This window comes from Oncorhynchus nerka, linkage group LG23 (assembly GCF_034236695.1).
Source record: "Oncorhynchus nerka isolate Pitt River linkage group LG23, Oner_Uvic_2.0, whole genome shotgun sequence".
NCBI classification, from domain to species: domain Eukaryota; kingdom Metazoa; phylum Chordata; class Actinopteri; order Salmoniformes; family Salmonidae; genus Oncorhynchus; species Oncorhynchus nerka.
In genome coordinates this window covers 44,433,289-44,457,420 of record NC_088418.1, presented here as the reverse complement: position 1 = coordinate 44,457,420, position 24,132 = coordinate 44,433,289, and the positions used below count along the sequence as shown (strand labels likewise).

The window sequence follows — 24,132 nt, the reverse complement described above, 5'->3', positions numbered from 1 at the left end:
ATTCAACACCATGGGTAAGAAAAGGTTGAATACATTAGCCATGCCGTCAATCCAGCATGACTTCTGCCATGTTCAAAACAACCGGAAACTCGGAACTGGGAAATCTCAGACTTCAGTGAGTTCAAGACAACTGGGAACTCAGAAAAAACAAGTTCCGACTGGGAAAATATGTTTTGAACGGTGATCCAACTCTGAATTCCAAGTCGGGTACTCAGGCCTATTTCTAGAGCTCCGACCTGAAGATCACTGATGCCATGATTTAACCTTGTTTTTTTCCAGTTGTCTTGAAAGCACCATAAATCCAGAGAATTACTTTCCTGTTCAAGTGAGTACAGCACAACATGGTGAGTCCAATAATATATTGTATGCTGCCGCATAAATTATGTAAAATGCCAGGGAGATATGTATACTGTAGCTAAGAAAGTAATACTCAGTGTAAGTTGTGTAGTAAGCTGATGGTGGCCCATGTGCCTCACCATCATTATTTGGTCCCTTTCCTCCTCATAACTTGGCCTACTGTTTTGACTTAGTGGTGGACATGTAGCCTAAACGCCTGTTTTTAGAGAAATGCAATAATTTAATATTGTAAGAGATTTCATTGACTGCTTTACATGCCCTCTTTATTTAGCTTACGGTTCTGACTTGGTATACAGGGAGAATAATGTAAGAACGACACATGTTCTGAATTCTGTCGCTGTACATTAAAAAAATTCTGAACAAATAAGTTATATTGACTACGTCCGTCCTAGCTCGCTCATTAATGTCTTAATCGAAATTACCGATGGCCTCTTATCCGCTCGTCGTCCCCTAATGCCATCATTTGTACATCTCAATTGTCAGTAGAATCCACATTTGTTTTAGCAAGTCAGCCATAGCAGCTATGTTTTGGTTAAAGGCAGTGAATGATGCTTTGCCCCGCAAATATTTACATGCTAAAATCAGCAGTGGACCTGTAAAGCAGATCCCCTGAATGTTCTCTCCATAGAATGTGTTCTCTTATCAGTAATAGATGAGGGAAAACTGACAAAAGAGAGAGGAAACCTTTAGACTATTGAAACCATAACACATGTATATAAATGTAATTAATGGATAATAGGATGATTTATGAATATTTATAATATGCCATACCATTAGTTGTGTTTTCTATGATGCATGCAGACATCTGACAGTAAAGTGAAAAATAAAACATGATAACCAACTATTTATCAGCGAAGACAGAACCAAAATAATTCTCTACCCACAGCAGGTAGTTTAGCGGTCAAGAGTGTTTGGTCAATAACCAAAACATCGCTGGTTTGAATCCCCGAGCCGACTAGGTAAAAAATCTGAAGATGTGCCTTTGAGCAAGGATAATTGATAAAGGATAAAAGTATAATTGCTCATGTAAGTCTGCTAAATGACTGAAATGGTATGTGTGTGTGTGTATAATTGACTGGAACTCTCTCGGCTGCAACTGTTGCTCCAGCAGACACAACAGAGACACACTCCCTAATGTCATCTGTGACGTTGCCTGTCTGAATTAATGAATACATAACTCAATTATATAATTTGTGTAGGTAAACGATTATCTATTGATAAAATATTCGTTAGAAAATACTTGAAAGATATTCGATCTGCATATCGATTCAATAAACAAAGAAGATTAGTCCTACATGTCCTTTCAGGCAGAATGTTTGGTGCCTAATCAAAGGGGTCCTTTCCCGCACAAGGAAATCATTTTTACTTATTAACACAAGTCTGATGTTTATGTTGACAGAAATCGAAGGTAATAATATGTTTTAGACTATATTCCATAATGAACGACATGTAATGATGACTAATATATATATTGCCGCTTATGTTTGGTTTATGCAGACGATTGACATCGACGATCTCAGTGCTCGCGGGCTACCAAGCCATTTGTTTACCTCTACTCAAGCCGAAGCGGCCTAACAACAGTTAGCTAGCTAACACGTTAGCAACGTAACGTTGGCTTAGTGTGTGCTGTTCTCTCGACACTTGTGGTAAAAAGCACATGTTTTTACACGTTATTGCATTGTTCTAAAATCATTGTACGTAATCGTCGTAATTTAGCAATTGTACAGCTAACGGTTCTCACTTAACCGTTCTGTGTTCAGCAAGTTGGCATGCTATGTTAGGCTAGCTATACGTGCGTCGTAGGTAAGACAATGTCAACATAGCTAACGTTACCTTAACAACACTATCAAACAACTGCGATTTAATAGAGAAAATAGTCTCATAACGCACGTTGATAAACATTTAATTGGAGGGTAATCAACTTTTTGTGGGGGGGGGGGGATTTTATAACGTTAAGTTACCTATATAACGTAAGTTAGATATGGTAGTTCGCGGATATTAGAAAAATAACTAGTTAGCTAAGCTATTGGAATGTTCAATCACTGACAATTAATCTTATGACGCTTTCACCAACGGCTGGCTAAAACTTTTAGCGGCTCGACCAGTCACAACACAGCTAGTATTGTTTTATCGACATTTTGTGATGCATGTGTAGCTAGCAATGTGAATTAGCCAATGTTATGATCAGCGAATATTAACGTTAAGTCAAAGTGTATGTTATTAACTAGGCTTGCCTAGCTCTGATATTTGTAACACTGCTAATGAGAATGACTACATTTGTTTTTTTGTTTTTCTAGAATGCCTGCTGAGGGCAAGAGATCATTAAACATGGATGAGAAAGAGGTGAGCTCCTTTAGTAACAAGGAGAAAGACCGGGATGCTGATAGACGGCCCGCCTCCTCCCGGGATAAAGTGAAGGATGAGGCAAAGATGAGTGGCAAGAAAGATATCGGTAAGGCTGCAGAGGAAAAGAGGAGGCGGCTTGAGGAGGACAAAAGAAAGAAGGAAGAAAAAGAGCGGAAACGGAAAGAGGAGGAGAAACAGAAGGCAGAGGAGGAGCAGAGGAAGAAGGAGGAAGAGGAGAAGAAGCAGCAGGAGGAGCAGGAGAGGAAAGTTCAGGAGGAGGAGGCCAAGAGACAGCGTGAAGAGGAGGCAGCTCAACTCAAGTAAGAGCTCAGGGGAGGAACCACGATAATAATGTATCATGTTCTACTGTAGGTGCTCTCAACATCATGAACTTTGTGTATGGTTAGTATTTTTGAATTCAGATAACTGCTAACTTGATTCTCCATCTTTCTTCCCACTTCAGAGAGAAGGAGGAGGGCCACCAGCTCCACCAGGAGGCCTGGGAGCGCCACCAGTGCCGGAAGGAGCTTCGCGTCCGCAACCAGAACGCCCACGAGGGCCGTCCCGAGGAGACCTTCTTTAGCCGCCTTGACTCCAGCTTGAAGAAGAACACAGCCTTCGTCAAGAAGCTGCGCACGCTCACCGAACAGCAGCGCGATGCCCTCTCCAACGACTTTGGCTCGCTCAACCTCAGCAAGTACATCGGCGAGGCGGTGGGCTCTGTGGTGGAGGCCAAGCTGAAGATCTCTGACGTGGGCTGCGCCGTGCACCTGTGCTCCCTCTTCCACCAGCGCTACGCTGAATTCGCCCCACTGCTCCTCCAGGCCTGGAAAAGGCACTTTGAGGCGCGCAAGGAAGAGAAGGCACCCAACGTGAGCAAGCTGCGCACCGACCTGCGCTTCATCGCAGAGCTCACCATCGTAGGCCTGTTCACCGACAAGGAGGGCCTGTCGCTCATCTACGAGCAGCTGAAGAGCATCATCGGGACGGACCGCGAGACACACACGCATGTGTCAGTGGTCATCAGCTTCTGTAAGCACTGCGGGGACGACATTGCGGGCCTGGTGCCTCGCAAGGTGAAGGCTGCACGGGAGAAGTTTGGCCTGGCCTTCCCTCCCAGCGAGATCATTAACACGGAGAAGCAGCAGCCCTTTCAGAACCTTCTGAGGGAGTACTTCACCTCGCTCACCAAGCACCTGAAGAAGGACCACCGCGAGCTGCAGAACATTGAGAGGCAGAACAGGTGATGGGGTCAAGGTTACTTGGAGAAACTTTACTTGGAGGAACTTTTCTACATGACCTATCTCACTTCTTCTCTTGTATTATTGATTTCAGTGTAATACTCCTGCCACAGTACATGACGATTTGCCATTTTGAGTAACATGCTAAATGTGTTTGAGTCTACATACTGACAGCTCCATGTTTTTTCTCCCTCCAGGCGTATCCTCCACTCCAAAGGGGAGCTGAGTGAGGACAGGCACAAGCAGCATGAGGAGTTTGCCACGTCCTACCAGAAGCTGCTGGCTAACACCCAGTCTCTGGCTGACTTTCTGGATGAGAACATGCCAGAGCTTCCACTGGACAAGACTGTGCAGGAAGGTAAAGAGTAACAACCCTTGTATACTGTTTATTACTTTGTTATAGGGACAATGTAAAGACTGAGCTTTTTGTTGTACTTTTGGGTGATTTGTGTTATAAAGCCACATTGTTATCATATTTTATTGCTGTTGGTTATATGTAGCCTACAGCCTTTGGTGTCAGTGTGTATCTAGCCATCTTCTCTCCTCTCTGTGTGATAGAGCACGGCCCTGGCATTGACATCTTCACCCCTGGGAAGCCCGGGGAGTATGACCTGGAGGGGGGCATCTGGGAGGACGAGGATGCCAGGAACTTCTACGAGAACATGGTGGACCTGAAGGCCTTCGTCCCCGCCATCCTGTTCAAAGATAACGAGAAGTGCAAGGACAAAGAGGAGGCTGCTGCTAAAGGTGCAGCCACCTACACATATGCACGCATGGAGACTCACACAGACACTCACGCTGTCTAACTGAGCCTGCTCTTGTTGCTGTGTCCTTTCCTCAGAGGCTAAAGAGGCTGCGGCCACCACAGAGGAGTTGGAGTTGGAGCTCGAGGCTCTAGACATCGCTGATGACCCTCTGGAGCTGGATGGACCTGACGAGGCAGAGAACGAGGCAGAGCTCGCCAAAAAACTGTTGGACGAGCAAGGTAAAGATGAAGGTATTCTCTATCCACGCACCAGCCACCAAGCAGCACACACCACCCAGCGCTTTGCACACCCAGCTTTCCATTTTGACAAAGACAACAAGAGGGCGGTAATAATCTAATATCTACAACCTCTGGATAAAGGAACCATGTTGGTTATTGTCATGGACAGTGTCTTGGTGTTTGTGTGTCTTTTCCAGGGATCAAGTTAGGGTATGAGAGAGGTCAGGGAAACAGAGCTAGGGCCCACTCATGGGTGCTCAGGGCCAATCAACTAAACAGAGGTGTGTTGCTGAGCATGTGGAAACCAGACAGTCATTCACAAGGTTTCTAATATACCACATGTATCAACCCCGTTCCTAGGCTTATACCTATGCTATGGTATATGTTTCTGTCGGTGAGTGACTCTTAAGTTAGCTAAGGAGATATTTGGAGCATGACTTTGCTCTATACATGTTTGACTGTGTCCTCCCTGTTTCTGTATGAAGAACAAGAGGATGAGGAGGCAAGCACCGGGTCCCACCTGAAGCTCATTGTGGACGCCTTCATCCAGCAGCTTCCCAACTGTGTCAACAGAGACCTCATAGACAAGGCAAGGAGAGAACACACACCTTCAGCATACCAGAAGGATGTATTCCCAGCTTGACAATTTGAGTTTAGCCACAAAGGCAACGGTTCACAGTGAAATATGGTACTAAGTATACAGTTGTGCAGTGAATTAGTCTGACTGTAGGTGTGTTTGTTCACAGGCTGCCATGGATTTCTGCATGAACATGAACACAAAGTCAAACAGGAGGAAGCTGGTCCGAGCTCTCTTCACCGTTCCCAGACAAAGGTACCACACATACCATAAAGCAGATAGTTAATTTGGAAGGATTTGATCAGGAAGCTGGTACGGAATCTCTTCACCGTTCCCTGACAAAGCACCCACGCATGCACATGCAGATAGTTAATTTGGAAGGATTTGATCATGTATTGATTTGTGTGGGAATAAGTGTTTTTTTCCCCTCTCCCTTTTTCCCCACTAGGTGGTGCTGTTGCTCCTCATTTAATTTGAAATGGCATAAAGGAAGTTAATGGTACTTATGCTATTGTAAAGCTCATGGTTGTATTGTGTTCGTCCAGGTTGGATCTGCTGCCCTTTTACTCCCGTCTGGTGGCCACCCTTCACCCCTGCATGTCAGATGTGGCCGATGACCTGTGCTCCATACTCAAAGGAGACTTCAGGTTTCATGTAGGTCCCAAGACTTTACCTCAGCTACTAACACCTTCCTCGTTGTGTCTTTCATACAGAACCACTGTCTCTAATAGGACCTATACTGAAGGAAACAAACAGTTTTGAATGAGTTTTCAATACACAATGCTTGTTGTGTTTCCTTGTAGATCCGGAAGAAGGACCAGATCAACATTGAAACAAAAAATAAAACTGTGAGGTTTATCGGGGAGCTGGCCAAGTTCAAGTTGTTCTCAAAAACGGACACTCTGCATTGTCTGAAGGTAGGGGGTGCATCTCTCTCACCAGGAAGCTGTGCTATCATTAGCTAGGTTCCCATCCAATTAGCGACACATATTCATGCAACTCTTCTAAAATCTGCATGAAAACAATATTCACATTTTCACACCATTTTCATGTACCAAATAAAAGCAGGAGTTCAATGTTTCCATTTCATTTTTACCTCTACCAATAGTTTTGTCACAAACTGTTGCTATAAATAGGTAACTTGCCCAATCTGGTTTTGGCACATGCTCTAGATAAGTTTGCTGATAACGTGGACATGGGTAGGTTATAAGTTATATGGATAAGAGCAATATAATTAAGCAATAAAGTACAAGGAGGTGTGGTACAGTGGGGCAAAAAAGTATTTAGTCAGCCACCAATTGCAAGTTCTCCCACTTAAAAAGATGAGAGAGGCCTGTAATTTTCATCATAGGTACACTTCAACTATGACAGACAGAATGAGAGGCTCCTCTGTCCTCCACTCGTTACCTGTATTAATGGCACCTGTTTGAACTTGTTACCAGTATAAAAGACACCTGTCCACAACCTCAAACAGTCACACTCCAAACTCCACTATGGCCAAGACCAAAGAGCTGTCAAAGGACACCAGAAACCAAATTGTAGACCTGCACCAGGCTGGGAAGACTGAATCTGCAATAGGTAAGCAGCTTGGTTTGAAGAAATCAACTGTGGGAGCAATTATTATGAATTGGAAGATATACAAGACCACTGATAATCTCCCTCGATCTGGGGCTCCACGCAAGATCTAACCCCGTGGGGTCAAAATGATGACAAGAACGGTGAGCAAAAATCCCAGAACCACACGGGGGGACCTAGTGAATGACCTGCAGAGAGCTGGGACCAAAGTAACAAAGCCTACCATCAGTAACACACTATGCCGCCAGGGACTCAAATCCTGCAGTGCCATATGTGTCCCCATGCTTAAGCCAGTACATGTCCAGGCCCGTCTGAAGGTTGTTAGAGAGCATTTGGATGATCCAGAAGAAGATTGGGAGAATGTCATATGGTCAGATGAAACCAAAATATAACTTTTTGGTGAAAACTCAACTTGTCGTGTTTGGAGGACAAAGAATGCTGAGTTGCATCTAAAGAACACCATACCTACTGTGAAGCATGGGAGTGGAAACATCATGCTTTGGGGCTGTTTTTCTGCAAAGGGACCAGGACGACTGATCCGTGAAAAGGCCTCTGTCATTGCCAGCAAAGGGTATATAACAAAGTATTGAGATAAACTTTTGTTATTGACCAAATACTTATTTTCCACCATAATTTGCAAATAAATTCATAAAAAAAATTCTGGATTTTTGTCTGCCATAGTTGAAGTGTACCTATGATGAAAATTACAGGCCTCTCTCATCTTTTTAAGTGGGAGAACTTGCACAATTGGTGGCTGACTAAATACTTTTTTGCCCCACTGTATATGGCCATTATACCACAGTCTAAGGACTGTTCTTAGGCACTACGCATCCTTGCTATTATAAACTGGTTACCAACTTAATTAGAGCAGTAAAAATACATGTTTTGTCATACCTGTGGTATATGGTCTGAAATACCACTGCTGTCAGCCAATCAGCATTCAGGGCTCGAACCACTCAGTTTATAATTTGATAATTGGTAGCCATGCATCAATCATCATGTCACCAGCATTCAAATAACACCTTCGAAGCTCATCACCACCCATCACTTAACCACCATGAAGTTCTTCAGAACTTATTTCATCTGCCTATAAACTCTTTGTACATTTCCATGTCGTAGTGGTGGTACAATTTAGCATATCTCGTGACTCCAAATTTACATCAACACGATGGTTTATTATATCAGTATTTGTGCATTAAGGAGTTTTCACTGCAACTCTCACATAATTAGTTTTACCTACACAAAATGACAAATTCTTGTCGACATTTCTGAAATTGTATTGACACTTCCTGTTTCCGTCACAACTGTCGTCATAAAAAAAAAATACATGACTTCACTTGCATAAAAACTGTGGATGGAAACGTGATTACTGTTACAATTATTGTATTACACTGTCATCATCATGTTACTGTGTGTGTGTGTATGTTCTACAGATGCTGTTGTCAGACTTCTCCCATCACCACATAGAGATGGCCTGCACCCTGCTGGAGACCAGTGGACGCTTCCTCTTCAGATCCCCCGACTCCCACCTCCGGACCAGCGTCCTTCTGGTACGCACGCACACGCACACACGGCAATGAACGCACGTACGTGTGCAACACAGGAGGTTGGTGGGACCTTAATTGGGGAGAACGGGCTCGTGGTAATGACTGGAGCGGAACAGGTGGATTGTTTTTCAAATCCAGGTGTTTGATGCCGTTCCATTTGCTCCGTTCCAGCCGTTATTATGAGCCGTCCTCCCCTCGGCAGCCTCCACGAGTGTACAAGCAAACACACACACACCTATCAAACACTGTACTGGAATTCCCCTAAGGTTGTGGAGTGCATCCAGAGTCCCGGAGAGAGACCTGCTTTGGCCTCCCTAACTGGTGCCAAAATCCAGGGTTAAATCTGGTTTATAGAGCTCTATTAATCCAGCTTTATTGTTAAATTGCTTTTGGACGAGGTTATTCATGTCGCATGCACAGCTGCCATATTTACTAGCTTACGTTTGGCAAGATAATAAGACCACGTGCCTTTTTGAGGGCTTTTAGCTGTGTTCTGGGCTATATTGAATGACTCAGTTGTTTTTGTATGTTTGCGTGTCTCAGGAGCAAATGATGCGTAAGAAGCAGGCGCAGCACCTGGATGCTCGCTACGTGACCATGGTGGAGAATGCCTACTACTACTGCAACCCCCCGCCCATGGAGAAGACTGTCAGGAAGAAGAGGCCCCCGCTGCAGGAGTACATCCGCAAACTGCTCTACAAGGACCTCTCCAAGGTCACCACGGAGAAGGTATGAAGATTATTACATTTGAGTTAGAGTTCGTGCATTCATCTTAAGATACAGTGAGCTCCAAAAGCTTTGAGGTTAAAGTGCAGACTGTCGGCTATAATTTGAGGGTATTTTGATCCATATCGGGTGAACCGTTTAGAAATGACAGCAGTTTGTACATAATCCCTTCATTTTAGGGGACCAAAGGTATTGGGTCAAATTCACTATGTGTATTAAAATAGTGCAAAGTATTTGATCCCATGTTCCTGGCACACAATGACTGTACAAACTTGTTGGATGCGTCTGCTGTGTTTCAGATTATTTTGTGCCAAATAGAAATGAATGGTAAATCATTTATTGTGTCATTTTGGAGTCATTTTTATTGTAAATAAGAATAGAATGTGTTTCTAAACACTTCTACATTAATGTGGATGCTACCATGGTTACGGATAATCCTGAATTAATCGTAATGAGTGTGATGAGTACAGATGCACAAATATCATACCCCCCAAGACATGCTAACATCTCACAATTACAATAACAGTGGAGGTTAGCATTTTTTTAGGGGGACTATGATATATAGGCCTCTGCAACTTTCTGTGGCCTCAGCAGTCTAAAGTGCCTGAGGCGTCACTAAAGACCAGGTTCGATCCCAGGCTGGGTTACCACCGGCCGTGACCGGGAGTCCCATAGGGCGGCGCACAATTGGCCCAGCGTCATCCGGGTTAGGGGAGGGTTTGGCCGGGGTGGCTTTACTTGGCTTATCACATTCTAGTGACTCCTTGTGGTGGGCCGGGCGCCTGCAGGCTGACTTCGGTCGTCAGTTGAACAGTGTTTCCTCCGACACGTTGGTGCAGCTGGCTTCCGGGTTAAGCGGGTGGGTGTTAATGAGCGTGGTCTGGCGGGCCGTGTTTCGGAGGACGCATGACTTGACTATCGTCTCTCCCAAGCCCGTTGGGGAGTTGCAGCGATAAGACAAGATCATAATTGGATATCACGAAAAAGAGGGTAAAAAATAAAAATATGAAACTTTCTGTGAAACGCTCTCGATACTTTGTAGAGTCCATGCCGTGACAAATTGAGGCTGCTTTGAGGCCAAAAGGGGGTGTAACTCAATATTAGGAAGGTGCTGCTTTCAGACTCGTATTATACTGCTCTATTTATACACTTGCCCCCCATCCTCCCCTTCCCCAATATACATGTAAATATTGAACAATAAATGGTGCCTTCTTGTATTATACTTATGCTAAAATGTATTCTATTCTACAGCCATTTACTTTATGTTCGTGTTCTTTTATTATTTCTTATTCTTGTTGCATTTCTCGAGAAGTAACCTGCAAGTTGGCATTTAGTTGGACGATGTATACCATGCGTATGCCGTACATACGACTAATAAAACTTGAAACTAGTAAGGGAGGGAAAAAGTAAAGTGCAAGTGTTAGTTCATGGTGCCTCATTTATACAGTCACTAGCTTATGCATATTCATCACAACACTATTGAGAGATATGAGGGGAAAAAGTGTTGTGATTTCACCCCCCGACCCCCCCTCCAACCCTGATTAGTCTGGAATTTCTTTAACATACAAAACCACAACAGAAGTATCACAAACACCTGCCAATTATCATCTTACCTTCTCGTTCTCCGCTTCCTTGTCTCCCTCGTTTCCGTCCTCTTCTCTCCTCTCTCCCCTAGGTGTTGAGGCAGATGCGTAAACTCCCCTGGCAGGACCCAGAGTCTAAAGGCTACCTGATCTGCTGCATGGTCAACATCTGGAATGTCAAGTACAACAGCATCCACTGTGTGGCCAACCTGCTGGCCGGCCTTGTGGCCTACCAGGAGGACGTGGGCATCCACGTGGTGGACGGGGTCCTGGAGGACATCCGCCTGGGAATGGAGGTGAGCACCATGGGAGGGGTGGTAAGGGGAAGGCAAGCCCAGGGTGGTGAGCAGTTTCTGGGATTGGAGGTGAGGACCGGGGAAGGGGATCTTGTTATGTGAAGAGTCCTAGCAAGAGAAATTGATGGTACGTTTCTTATGACTTGAATGATTGATTGTTGAGGCTACGTGTTGTGTACCGTGTGAACAGGCTGAATGTTAGGTTCTTGTGGGTAAGGTCTTCCTGGGGCTTCATATTTATGGTGTTTCAGAGCACGGAGGCACTCAACTTCAAAACCTCTCTGACATTCCATCTCACCTGCTTTCTCTCTCACTCTCATCTCTGTCTATCCATCTCACCCACTTTTCTCCTCTACCCCCCCCCCCCAATGTCGCTCCTTCTCCCCCTCTCCTTTGCAGGTGAACCAGCCCAAGTTCAACCAGCGTCGGATCAGCAGTGCCAAGTTTCTGGGGGAGCTCTACAACTACCGCATGGTGGAGTCAGCGGTCATCTTCCGCACCCTCTTCTCCTTCATCTCGTTCGGGGTGAACCCGGATGGCGGCCCCAGCCCCCTGGACCCCCCCGAGCACCTGTTCCGCATTCGCATGGTCTGCACCCTGCTGGACACCTGCGGACAGTACTTTGACCGCGGCTCCAGCAAGAGGAAGCTGGACTGCTTCCTCATCTACTTCCAGGTCAGTCGGTTAGACCGTTTGACCTCTCCTTATTTCACTCCTCTCAGCCTCTGTCTCTCGCTCTCTTACTCTTTCTTTCCTTTAAGAAGCATTTTGATACTGTTGTGACATAATGTCAATTACATTCATTTATTACAAGACTGTCCCTAAACTCTGATGTGGTGTTGTCTGTCCTCCAGAGGTATATCTGGTGGAAGAAGAGTGTGGAGGTGTGGAGTGCAGAGCACCAGTTCCCCATCGACATTGACTACATGATCAGTGACACCCTGGAGCTGCTCCGACCAAAGATGAGGCTCTGTATCTCCCTGGAAGACTCCGCACGACAGGTCACCGAGCTGGAGAGGGAGTTCCTCGTTAAACTGGGTAAGAGACCGAGAGAGATTGGAACTCGTGCATAAGGGCACACACACACACACATGTACGCACACGACAACAAGGTTGTTAAAGATCCTTGTCATACGTCAGTCCCCCAGATGTGTGTGTGTGCCTGCAAGCCTCAGAAATGTATTTGTGTTTCTGTAGCAACTAGCTCCATGGGTTGGCCCAGTCCTGCTCTCTGTCCTCCCTGCTGAGCAACATTCCCATGTGTGTAGGAGGGTGCTTCAGCTCTGGGCACTCTGTCTGTCAGACAGGTCTAATTCCCTCATAATAACACACATACCTGGCCCTCTCACACACAAACACACAGCAGCCAGACCTGCCTCTGCTGTAGACTGCCACTTAAAAACACTCACTCTTAAGTCAAGACGAGTACATATTTTCTGAAATAAGGGGAATATTAATCAATACATGAGTAACACCCCAATGACATGATATGTGAATATATCGTTGCCCTATTGCACCTGCTGTTCTAATGTGGCACAATACTGAAAGTGTTTCTTTAGCTGAAATGCTCATTTGTAGTGCTCTCTGAACAGTTGATCAATATCTGATGGAGAGCAAAGAGATGCACAGAGATAAAAACACAATCAAGAGACAGACAGGATGTAGATAATGAAATACCCTGAGAGACTTAGAGGAGGAAGAGGGAAGCATTCCTTTTGCAGGTGTAATGGACAGTCAACAAGCACAGCACTTATACAAATGACTGATGATTGGCTGAGAGAAACTGATGATAAAATGATTGTGGGGGCTGTTCTTGTTAGACTTCAGTGCAGCTTTTGACATTATCGATCATAGTATGCTGCAGGAAAAACGTATGTGTTATGGCTTTACACCCCCTGCTATAATGTGGGTAAAGAGTTCCTACTTCTAACAAAACACACAGGGTGTTCTTTAATGGAAGCCTCTCAAATATAATAGAATCAGGAATTCCCCAGGGTAGCTGTTTAGGCCCCTTGCTTTAATTTTTTTTTTTACTAACGACATGCCACTGACTTGAGTAAAGCCCGTGTCTATGAATGCGGATGACTCAACACAAAAACGTCAGCTACTACAGCGACTGAAATGACTGCAACACTCAACAAATTGCTGCAGTTAGAGTGGGTGGCAAGGAATAAGTTAGCCCTAAATATTTCTAAAACTAAAAGCATTGTATTTGGAACAAAACACTCACTAAACCTTAAACCTCAACAAAATCTTGTAATAAATCATGTGGAAATTGAGCAAGTCGAGATGACTAAACTGCTTGGAGTAACCCTAGATTGTAAACTGTAATGGTCCAAACATATTGATGCGGTAGTAGCTAATATGGGGAGAATGCTGTCTGTCTAAACTACTGGCACACAGTTCGGACACCCATGCATACCCCACGAGACATGCCTAAGAGGTCTCTTCACAGTCCCCAAGTCCAGAACAGACTATGGGAGGCACACAGTACTACATGGAACTTTATTCTAGATCAAGTAACTGATGTAAAATGTGATTTTAAAAACACCTTATGTGGGGGCTGTGAAGCAACACAAACATTGGCGCAGACACATGCGTACACACACAGGATAACATACGCACTATACATACACATGGATTTAGTACTGTAGATATGTGGTAGTGGTGGAGTAGGGGCCCGAGGGCACACAGTTTGATGTGAATGTATTGTATGTTTTTAAAATTGTATAAACTGCCTTAATTTTGCTGGAACCCAGGAAGAGTAGCTGCTGCCTTGGCAGCAGCTAATGGGGATCCATAATAAATACAAATACAAATATATCCTGACTCACAGAACAAGTAGTCAGCAGTATTAACACACAATGAGCATTGTTCAAGGTTTCAAGGTGTTGACATGGAATGTGAGAGAACACTTTCGAAAACCCTGTGCGTGCGCGTGTGTGTGCGTGTCTGTCTGTACTGTGTGTGTTCTGAGTGATTGATGAGGGTGACATAAGCCACAGGCTGTACAGTGGCCTCATTGTTGCACCTTTCATCCTTTAACCAAGATAAGGCAACGAAGGCATTCCTCTGCCTGTGTTGAACCTCGCTTAACTAAGTTCTACTGCTTAGCAGCGTCTCTTAACGACACACCTATCTGCTCCTCTACTGCTCTCAGCTCGTCAGGCTTCTGAAGTTATATTCGTGGTCTCAAAGCACTGTGTTGAAGCACCTGTTTTAGTTTCACCGTGAACGTCACAGTGACTTGTATTTCTTGCAATGACTTGCTTTTCCTGCAGTTTCACTTCCTATTTCTAAACGGGCTTGTCGTTTGCGTCAATCTGTCCTCGCCCCTGGACGTACTTCAAGTAGTTTAGGATATTATCTGTGGTAAATGTCTATGCTTTGTGTATAATCTGATTTAGTATGGAAAGAGCCAGGGTGTAAAGCCTGTTCAGAACATGGAGCGGTGGCTCACGAGAGGAGCTTGTTTCCAAGGACTGTAAATCAATGACTAATATGCAAATGATTTAGCGTTTTCTCTTGATTTCTTGCTTCGAGACTTAGTCTCGCGACCTGACGTTGCGCCGTTCCAATAAAGGTGTGTGTGTGTGTGTGTGCGCATACGTTTGTGCCCTGCAGGACTGGCCATGGATGGGCAGAAGGACGGCCGGCCCTCCAGTGCCATGGGGAGCGAAGGCGAGGCTCTAGACGAGGATGACGATGATGACGACGAAGAGGGAGGGGCGGACACAGAGGAACAGTCTGGCAATGAGAGCGAGATGAACGAGCCAGAGGAAGAAGTGATTCTGTCAATCTTTTATTCATGGGCATCAGACCATTCATTGCACGTCTAAGACACAAGTCTCTCATAATAGGTGGATACTAGGTCACTCACTCATTCACTCATCCCTATAGTTTCGTAGGGTCAAACTGAGGACAGAAGCCCAGTCCTAAGCAGGATACTGTATAAGAAAGTGGGTCATCTTGTGCGTCTAGAGTGATGTGTTGACACCACGGTCAGAAAAGCATGACGGGTCAATCTTCTGTAATTCTTTGTTCCTCCTTCATAAATCAACTCTATCATGCCAGGCCTACCCCTCCCTAGCTCTCCTGGTTTAGTGTTTGTTTTTCTACCTTCCACAAGCTAGCACACAATCACCCCCCCCCATCTAAGAACCCGCTGTGTGTTCCAGGAAGGGTCTGAGAATGAGGAAGAGGAGCGGGAGGAAGAGGAGGAGGAGAACACCGACTATCTGACCGACTCCAACAAGGAGAACGAGACAGACGAGGAGAACAATGTAAGAAGATGTCATGGAGGGAGGGAGGGGGAGAGAGGTTATTGTGTTGCTGACGGTCTTGCCCTGTAGGAGGTGACCATCCGTGGTGGCGGTCTGAAGCATGTGGCATGTGCTGAGGATGAGGACTTCATCCAGGCTCTGGACAAGATGATGCTGGAGAACCTGCAGGTACAGTATCTCGCCTATTCTCTCAGTTCACCATGTCTGTACTACTTTAGTTAAATAAATGGGTATTAACAGGGGTGGTGTCTGCGTGTGTGTGTAGCAGCGGAGCGGGGAGGCGGTGAAGGTGCACCAGTTGGACGTGGCCATCCCCCTGCAGCTGAAGAGCCAGCTGAAGAAAGGTCCTGGCGGACCCGTCTGCTCTGGAGAGGGGGACGCAGACATCTCAGACACCATGCAGTTTGTCATGCTCACACGGAAGGGCAACAAGCAGCAGGTACACACACACACACACACACACACACAGTAAAGATCACACACACTGAGTATGGACGCACACACACACAAACTTGTTTAGGTCTTCTTCGCTGTGAGCTCAGTTAGATCCCTCCACAGAATCAGCACTGTCAGACAGACCCAGCGATAATACTGACTCTTAACTGTGTGTGTGTGTCTGTGTGTCTCTCTGTGTGTGTGTGTGTGTGTGTGTGTGTATTTAGGCCCAGTCCGCGGGTGGAATGTAAGGTTTTGGGGTAGAGATGACAAGCTCTTGTACTGTAGTAGGGTCAGGGTGTGTCCACAGTCTCTGCCCAGACAATCAAGACGTTAAAGTAGAGCTCACTAAACTCAGTCCACTACACCTCCAGCAACTACATTTACCGGATTACAAACGCTATGTAAACATTACGTTTTGACCAAATAACAGTACCGGTTACAGACGGTCTTTGTTGATATAAAATTAAGCTATATAAATGACTTCATGCATTATAAATGACATGTCTCCATACTCCCCCATGGTAAACACAATATCCTCTCCTGTAGTGTGTTTCCTGAGGTGAGAATAAAGGGGTTCAGTGTGTGTTAGTCAGCGTCACAGCTTCTCTATGTGACGTACCTGGACCCCTCCCTGTCAGACACGTTCACTGCATTCCTCTGTCAGCTCCACACCATGGGAGTGGCCCTCCCTTTCTCTGCTGCCTGGGCCTTCGTCCGGGAAACACGTTTAGGTTTTAGGTCAAGTAGGGATCCCAGGGAACGTTGTCAAAGGTTGAATAGTAAACCAGGAGAGCATGTTTCTGCAGTGTGAATACTGAGCCCCGGTCCCGTTGTCTGCCTACAGCATGAGATGTCCTTCTTGCTCCTTATCAACCCTTAATGTACCTGTTTCAGATCTCCTAACTGCAGTGGAAGATCTTGAATGTGTGTCTGTTTTGTCTCTTGTTTTCCAGTTTAAGATCCTGAACGTGCCTTTATCCTCCCACCTGGCTGCCAACCACTTCAACCACCAGCAGGCGGAGCAGGAGGAGAGGATGAGGATGAAGAAGCTCACTCTGGACATCAACGAGAGACAGGAGCAAGAGGACTACCAAGGTATTATGTAGGGTGTCCACTCACTCGGAGCGGGTGAAAACACGCTTTGGTGACCAAATGTAACTTCCTTATGTCATAAAATACATTTCACCAAGACAAATAGAATTATTCGCGTTCTGAATCATTCAGGATGGTCTTTCTCGAACATATCACTGGCGTTCTATGCAAAATGTCGGATTTCGTAACCTAATACAGCCGACAGTAAACAAACAGTCGCCACTAGCCGGCCTCCGCCCAGCACCCTGCCCTGATACTTAATCACTGTTACTGGCTGGCTACCACCCAGTACTCTACCCTTAACCTTAGAGACTGCTGCCCTATGTACATAGTCATTGAACACTGGTCACTTTAATAATGTTTACATACTGTTTTACCAACTTTATATTTACATACTGTATTCTAGTCATGACTCATCCTATATAACTGCGGCTGTACACCTTTTCTATTCATATACTGTCTATACACACCATTTCTATATATACACATACATACATACTGCCAGTCAAAAGTTTGGACACCTACTTATTCAAGAGTTTTTCTTTATTTTGACTATTTTCTACATTGTAGAATAACAGTGAAGACATCAGAACTATGAACACGTGGAATCATGTAGTAACCAAAAAAAGTGTTCAACATATCAAAATATATTTTATATTTGAGATTCTTCAGGGTAGCCACCCTTTGCCTTGATGACAACTTTACACACTTGGCATTCTCTCAACCAGCTTCATGTTTCTGCGGGTTGCAAAAGGGCTAAATCAGCATGACACGAGCTGAATTAAATGTAAAGGGCTTTGAGAATAGAACGCTTGGTATATGCTCAGTGCTCCGTTGACATTTCCCAGAGATACGCTTGTTTTTGTGTGAAATCTTCTCAATGAAAAAGCGTATAATATAAAAATACGTATACTTAAATATGAAAATACTATATATGTCATGTCTCAAAACCGATATCCATCTTACCTCTATTGTTTTATGTCCTGGCGGTTCAAAATAAATAAATAAAAATGACGAGTTCAATGGGAAAGTGAGCCTGTCAGGAGCAGGAGCCTTAATACTTTCACAGAATCCTCCCAGCTTGACGCCATGCAATTGTCCTGACTTTTGCCCGCGTTTCTTCTCACACCTCCATTGGTTTTTAGTTCTGTCCATCCTACAAGAGTTAACTCTCAACTTTTGGAACGGGTTACGATAAGAGACATCAGGCTTGGACAATTGGTTTTCGTAGAGGAGTGTCTACACAGCAGTATTTTACACATTGGTCAAAATATGTGTTTTTGATTGAAAAGTACTAGTAAGAAGAGGGACAGATGGAGAATGAGGCATGCATTAAGGGAAAGAAATGGGGAGTGTGTTTGAGAGATGACGAGAGAAAGTAGCAGGAGTACTACCAACATTCCACATGCCTACACTTTGTTGGTTTGTGTAGCATGGTGTTAACATTGTTGGTTTGTGTTGCCTTGGTTTGTGTAGCACTGTCTTAAATTCTCTTGGTTCGTGTAGCATTGTGTTAACCTTCTTGGTTATTATGTAGAAATGATGGCGTCTCTGGCCCAGCGGCCCGCTCCTGCCAACACCAACCGGGAGCGGCGGCCGCGCTACCAACACCCCAAAGGGGCACCCAACGCCGACCTCATCTTCAAGACCGGAGGAAGGTGAGACTCGCTCCTCAACTTACCTACCGACTACTCTCTCACACACACACACACACACCACCAGGGACAGGAATTAACAGCAGACCACCAGCCAAATGATGGTAGAAATAGGGTTGGCATTAGAATGGGATCCTGTTCGAAGGACGTGGTGCTTGTCAACTTACTGACTCTCCCTCCTTGTTCTCTGCACCTGAACAGAAAGCAGGAAACAAAGCAGGAGAGAATTGAAAGGCACGAAAAGCGTGACAGACAAGAGAGGCAAGAGAAACACGAGTGAAAGGACAGATATGAGGGCCAGGAGGATAGGGCCAGCCAGCTCAGCCGGACACGCTACTGACAGACTCTGCACTCAGGCCTGCTTATGTTAAGACGGGAAAGGGTTTTAATGTCTCCCAACTGTCAAACCATATTTTGTTGGCGTATGATCACTCTGATCAGAGACAGATTTGTCCCCCTTTTATTTTTGCACTGTGAAAGAAACTATATCTTAAATGCTGTAAAGATTGCTTTCTATTTTTGGAAATAAAGATTGCATGAACTTTCTATTTTCATCAGAACAGAAATAGTTTGTGGTTCTTTGTCCTCCTCATATTTGTCTTGGAAAAGTGACTAAAGAATTCAGAAAGGAGATCTTTAGATCCGGGGCAACATCACGCATCATATTCATACCTAACATACATTTGACAGATGCTTATTTATTTTTTATATTTTTTATTTCACCTTTATTTAACCAGGTAGGCTAGTTGAGAACAAGTTCTCATTTACAACTGCGACCTGGCCAAGATAAAGCATAGCAGTGTGAACAGACAGCAACACAGAGTTACACATAGAGTAAACAATAAACAAGTCAATAACACAGTAGAAAAAAAGGAGAGTCTATATACATTGTGTGCAAAAGGCATGAGGAGCTAGGCGAATAATTACAATTTTGCAGATTAACACTGGAGTGATAAATGATCAGATGGTCATGTGCAGGTAGAGATATTGGTGTGCAAAAGAGCAGAAAAGTAAATAAATATAAACAGTATGGGGATGAGGTAGGTAAATTGGGTGGGCTATTTACCGATGGACTATGTACAGCTGCAGCGATCGGTTAGCTGCTCAGATAGCAGATGTTTAAAGTTGGTGAGGGAGATAAAAGTCTCCAACTTCAACGATTTTTGCAATTCGTTCCAGTCACAGGCAGCAGAGAACTGGAAGGAAATGATACTGATGGCAATGTACACACTGATGTTTTTGATGAATAACAAAACTTTATTTTGGATTGTCACTCACAATTCCATTTTCTTACGAACAGACGCTAGACCATCGCAACCTATGGATGGAAGGAGCTGCAGTAATGATGGTACTGAAGGAGTGAACGGGGATGGATATTGGGGTAGGAGGTTGAGGGAGGGATGGGTGGAGAAAAGGGGGTGGATGTTTTGGGGATTTGAGGAGGGGATAAATATTACAGTGAGTGTTCTGGAAGACAGCTACTGCAGTAAAAGCCCTGCTCTGTCCCCTAGGAGATGCTGATTGGAGTCTAGCTGAGGGAGCGAGCGAATGAGAGAGCGAGAGAGGGCGAGCGGACCATCGGTCTCGCCTGAGCAGGGAGTGAGTCCGCCAGCCGCCCACTGACGCAAGCGCAGACTCCCACACCTAACCCCGCCGCCGGAAGAAGAGAAAGAGAAAGGGCATCAACGAGGAGTGGGGAAGAGGGGCGCACCCCCTTCATCCAGCTAAGGCGTTCCAGAGAACACCCCTTCCTTTCTGTGCGTCGCCCGGGACGACACCAGCACAGCAGCACAAACACCCACCCCGTCTCAACAAGAGAATGAACCAAAAGATGAATGAAAGAGCGACTGACCAGCTGACGGACGGACGTATGTACGGACAGACAGACGCGGACGCAGACAAACAGACGCGCGGACAGCTAGGCAGCAGGACAAGGGACCACAGTCGTCTTCTCTTCGCTCCCGTGCCGGATGAGGATATGGTGTGCAAGGGCTCACAAGAGGAGGAGAAGGGACAGAATGTGTGTGAAAGCAAAGGGGACGGGTGAGGGTGGGCCGTCTTTGGAGATGGACTGTGCTTCTCTTACTAGGAACAGATCTGTCATTCAGTCTTTTTATCTCTTTATCTAGCTAAATCACACACTGTTCAAAGGCAGCTTCGAGAGGGGTATGGAGGAGGAGGAGAGGGAGCACAGACGGGTCACCACTACTAAATGACTTGATAAACAAGGGAACAAGGAGGACAAGATTATGTACAGAAAGGCGTGGTTGCTTGTGTGTGAGGAAGGGTTGCAGATAGATGTAGGATCTTAATTTGAGCCAGTTTGCTACAGCAGGACAATAATCCTGCAGCAATAGGAAATGTGGATTATGATTAGTGGATATTTTTGTAGGGTACATTGTTGATACATTTTTGTAAGGGAAAATCAAGTCTGAAATTTCTAAGTGGAAATTACAAACTTCAGAAGCCTTTTTAAACCTCATACACTAAAAGTTTTAAAATGTCCCGCATTGCAGCAACAGTTCTCCTGCAACAGGGTGATCAGATTAAGATCCTGCATCTGTACCATAGAGATGGTTTGCTCCTCCTAACCCTGTTGGAAATGGAACACCTTGTCACAGTGACGACCCTGACCCGGAGGCGGGTACGAGACCAGTGTTGACTGACCAGCGTTTCATCATCAGAAATAAAATATAAGTGATGAATATAATACATATTCTTTATTTTTTCAGCATTTTGGCTTTCTAGATGTTTCCTTTATTTTCATGAAAAATCTATACTTTTTTTGAGGTGATATACAGGTTGTTGATTTGGAATTTGTGTGCCGTATTGTAGTTTTTGACAAATGGATAAGATTCTTATCTGTGCTCTTGCCTCCTGAGTCCTACTCAGTGATGATAACTTCTGTTTGATTATTTCTGTCTGTTGAATCTATAGATAGATAATCTGTACTCTACTGCATGGGCCTTTCTGCACCAGCTCTGTAAGCCAATTTCTGCCTGTTTCAGTAAAAGTGTCCGTTTGTGACTCACTCCTCTGGCTCGACTTCTTTACTGGGTCCATGATCTTTTTCCCACCCAGGGTTGGGTAGGTTACTGTCTAAATGTTATCTGTTAGTTACTAGTTACTTGTCCAAAATGGTAAAATGCTACTTTTGGATTGCCAAAACTCGGTAACGTAATCTGATTACAGTCAGTTACTTTTAAATTACTTTCCCCTTATAGGCATTAGAAGAAGACATACATGTATGTTACCAACATAACCACATCATTGCTGGGTAAATAATGTTAAAATGTACATAGCTGGCCATATATGGATATTCATTTTACTTTATGGGTTGGTTATGTAGGCTTCTTCTAAACCATCGCTTTCTACAACATATATGACTAAATGAATATCATCATTATAGTCACTCCAGTAAATGTTGTAACCCTTGACCTTCAAGAATAGGACTTGGAAATATGGAAGTATAGATTAGCCAAATTGTTTTACCTGAGCATAAAACGAATGCCATACGCTGCACTTGCTTTTGGCCTATTGTCTCCCTTTTTGTTGGTGACACTTTGATGTCTTGATCATATGCAGCTGTTTAAAGGGCAAATCCACAGATGAAACAATAACAAAAGAACCACCTCTGTTTTGTTAAAAAGCTGAGGGATGGGTCTGGAGAAATGTAATCACTCTCAGATTAATAGACAGAAAGAACTATGGACGAAAAGACTGACCATCCCTGATATCAAAAGTATTGTTTTAACAAACATTGGGAGAAAAACAAGCTTATATTTTGGGTTCTGATGGAGTACGACAGTTGATCTAAGCTCATGAGGCATTTATAAGTTACATTCTTCAAGAATCAATGGATATATATATATATATAATTTACATGTCAAAATATGGATGTAGCAACTACAGATTGCCCCTTTAAGTATATCAAAAGTATTCGAGTTTGAACATGTGTCCTTTTGGCCTATGGATTTTTTAAAAATGTACCAGCATGAATTAGATTCAGCAATAAAAGCCCCACTTTTATTCCATAGGCTGGGATCCGCACTGTGCAGCTGTTGCAAGAGCGCATTTTTCACTGGCTGACCACTGGTTTCAAAAACAACGATTGATAGACACCTTAAACTTCTTGAATTCAACCATTATTGGGTTCAAATACACATTTAGATTTGTGAACAGCCATCCACAACATCCACCATCCATGAGGCGCAAATAGCTAAATGAGAGATCAGCAGTGTGATTCACATCAATGCGCTATGTAGATATCAATAATAAGTGATATCCATATCGCCGTAGACTACACCACTGCTGTCATCCTTACCTCCAAGTGTTTATTCAAGTTGGATAATCTTTGTATGCCGACAGCAGCCGCACCATTGGAAGGAATATCTTGGACTGTAGCCTACAAAAGCCTATTCCTGCTCTTTTCCCGCGATCAATCAAACCCATGTGCTGTGTCATCATAGTGGTCTCTAACTTGTGTTCAGACTCGCTCAGGTGGAACAAACATAACTTTGCGCCATTTTTCAATGCTGATTTGAATGTCATTGAGAAAACAGGTGTCCAATATTTATTTTTTTGCAAACCTCCTTTCTGAATTTTAAAGTAATCCTCGAAGTAAAGCATCTTGTTTTTCAAAAGTATCTGTAATCTGATTACAATATTTTTTACTGGTAATGTACAATTACAGTTACCATTTTGTAATCCCTTACTCCCCAACCCTGGTCCCACCAATATGGCTGGGAGCCTTAGCTCCTCCATTGATGTACCTATGTGTGTATGAGAGGGAGTGCAAGACAGTATTAGGGGATCTGTGTGTAAGAGAAAGAGGTAGTATTGCACAGGGAGTGTGTGTGTTTGTTAGAGGGCACTCTTAAAGGGTTTTTCTGCTGCCTCTAATTACAGACCCTAACTAAACATGCTTATTTCCTCAATTCCTGCCTGCGTACCTCCCCTCAACACACACACGCTCCTTACCAAACCACAGCTTTAGTTGCCCTTGCTCACACTCCCAAAAAAGCCAATGCCCCAGATCTTCTTGGTCACACACACTCAGATACACACTTAGACCCATGTCCTATAGAGGGAAAGAAAGGCTCTCTGTTTTGGCTGGGTAAAGTGGTCTGAACTCTACAGTGTAGACAGCATACCCATGTGAAACTGGGAGCGGCCGTCCGCCGAGCAGAGAGAGAGTACACAGTGGGCTACAGCTCTCCAGTGAAATATTCTGTACGAAAGAAAGTATCTCAATAGTCTTACGTCTTCCTCTGTCATCCGATCTGAAAAAGGGACAAACAAAAACAATATTGAGACTTATGGGAAGTTTGACTGTCCAATTATTTCATCTTAGTGGCAGAAAGGGAGATAGGGAACTTTGGAATCATGACCTTCATGGATGGACAGTCAATGAAGTAATAGAATGAGGGCT

At 44.4% G+C, this 24,132-nt stretch overlaps 1 protein-coding gene across 4 annotated transcripts; it reads left to right on the top strand.

Annotated features, from left to right (window-relative positions):
- The first annotated feature begins 1,675 nt into the window (after nt 1-1,675).
- Nucleotides 1,676-21,732, top strand: LOC115106890 (regulator of nonsense transcripts 2-like). 4 transcript variants are annotated; one of them, XM_065008143.1, is made up of 23 exons: nt 1,676-1,765; nt 2,655-3,023; nt 3,167-3,946; nt 4,142-4,302; nt 4,503-4,691; nt 4,786-4,941; nt 5,415-5,518; nt 5,676-5,761; nt 6,052-6,160; nt 6,310-6,423; nt 8,515-8,631; nt 9,172-9,357; nt 11,030-11,233; nt 11,633-11,908; nt 12,088-12,271; nt 14,858-15,018; nt 15,412-15,516; nt 15,586-15,684; nt 15,782-15,955; nt 16,908-17,049; nt 18,584-18,704; nt 20,002-20,049; nt 20,216-21,732. In XM_065008143.1, the coding sequence occupies exons 2-22, from the start codon at nt 2,656-2,658 to the stop codon at nt 20,006-20,008; spliced, it is 3,843 nt and encodes a 1,280-aa protein (XP_064864215.1). In that variant the 5' UTR covers nt 1,676-1,765; nt 2,655; the 3' UTR covers nt 20,009-20,049; nt 20,216-21,732. The 4 variants fall into 4 exon arrangements, with proteins under 4 accessions (XP_064864215.1, XP_064864214.1, XP_029485938.2 ...); XM_065008142.1 differs by having other exon boundaries at nt 20,213-21,732; XM_029630078.2 differs by lacking the exons at nt 20,002-20,049; nt 20,216-21,732 and adding an exon at nt 18,903-19,845 and having other exon boundaries at nt 4,786-4,929.
- Nucleotides 21,733-24,132: the final 2,400 nt, after the last annotated feature.

Bases quoted from the DNA above. Each gene is read 5' to 3' on its own strand.
- LOC115106890 (XM_065008141.1), top strand. From the start codon at position 2,656: ATGCCTGCTGAGGGCAAGAGATCATTAAACATGGATGAGAAAGAGGTG. The intron at 11,234-11,632 runs GTGAGCACCATG...TCTCCTTTGCAG, and splicing joins ACATCCGCCTGGGAATGGAG to GTGAACCAGCCCAAGTTCAA. The intron at 12,272-14,857 runs GTAAGAGACCGA...TGTGCCCTGCAG, and splicing joins GGAGTTCCTCGTTAAACTGG to GACTGGCCATGGATGGGCAG.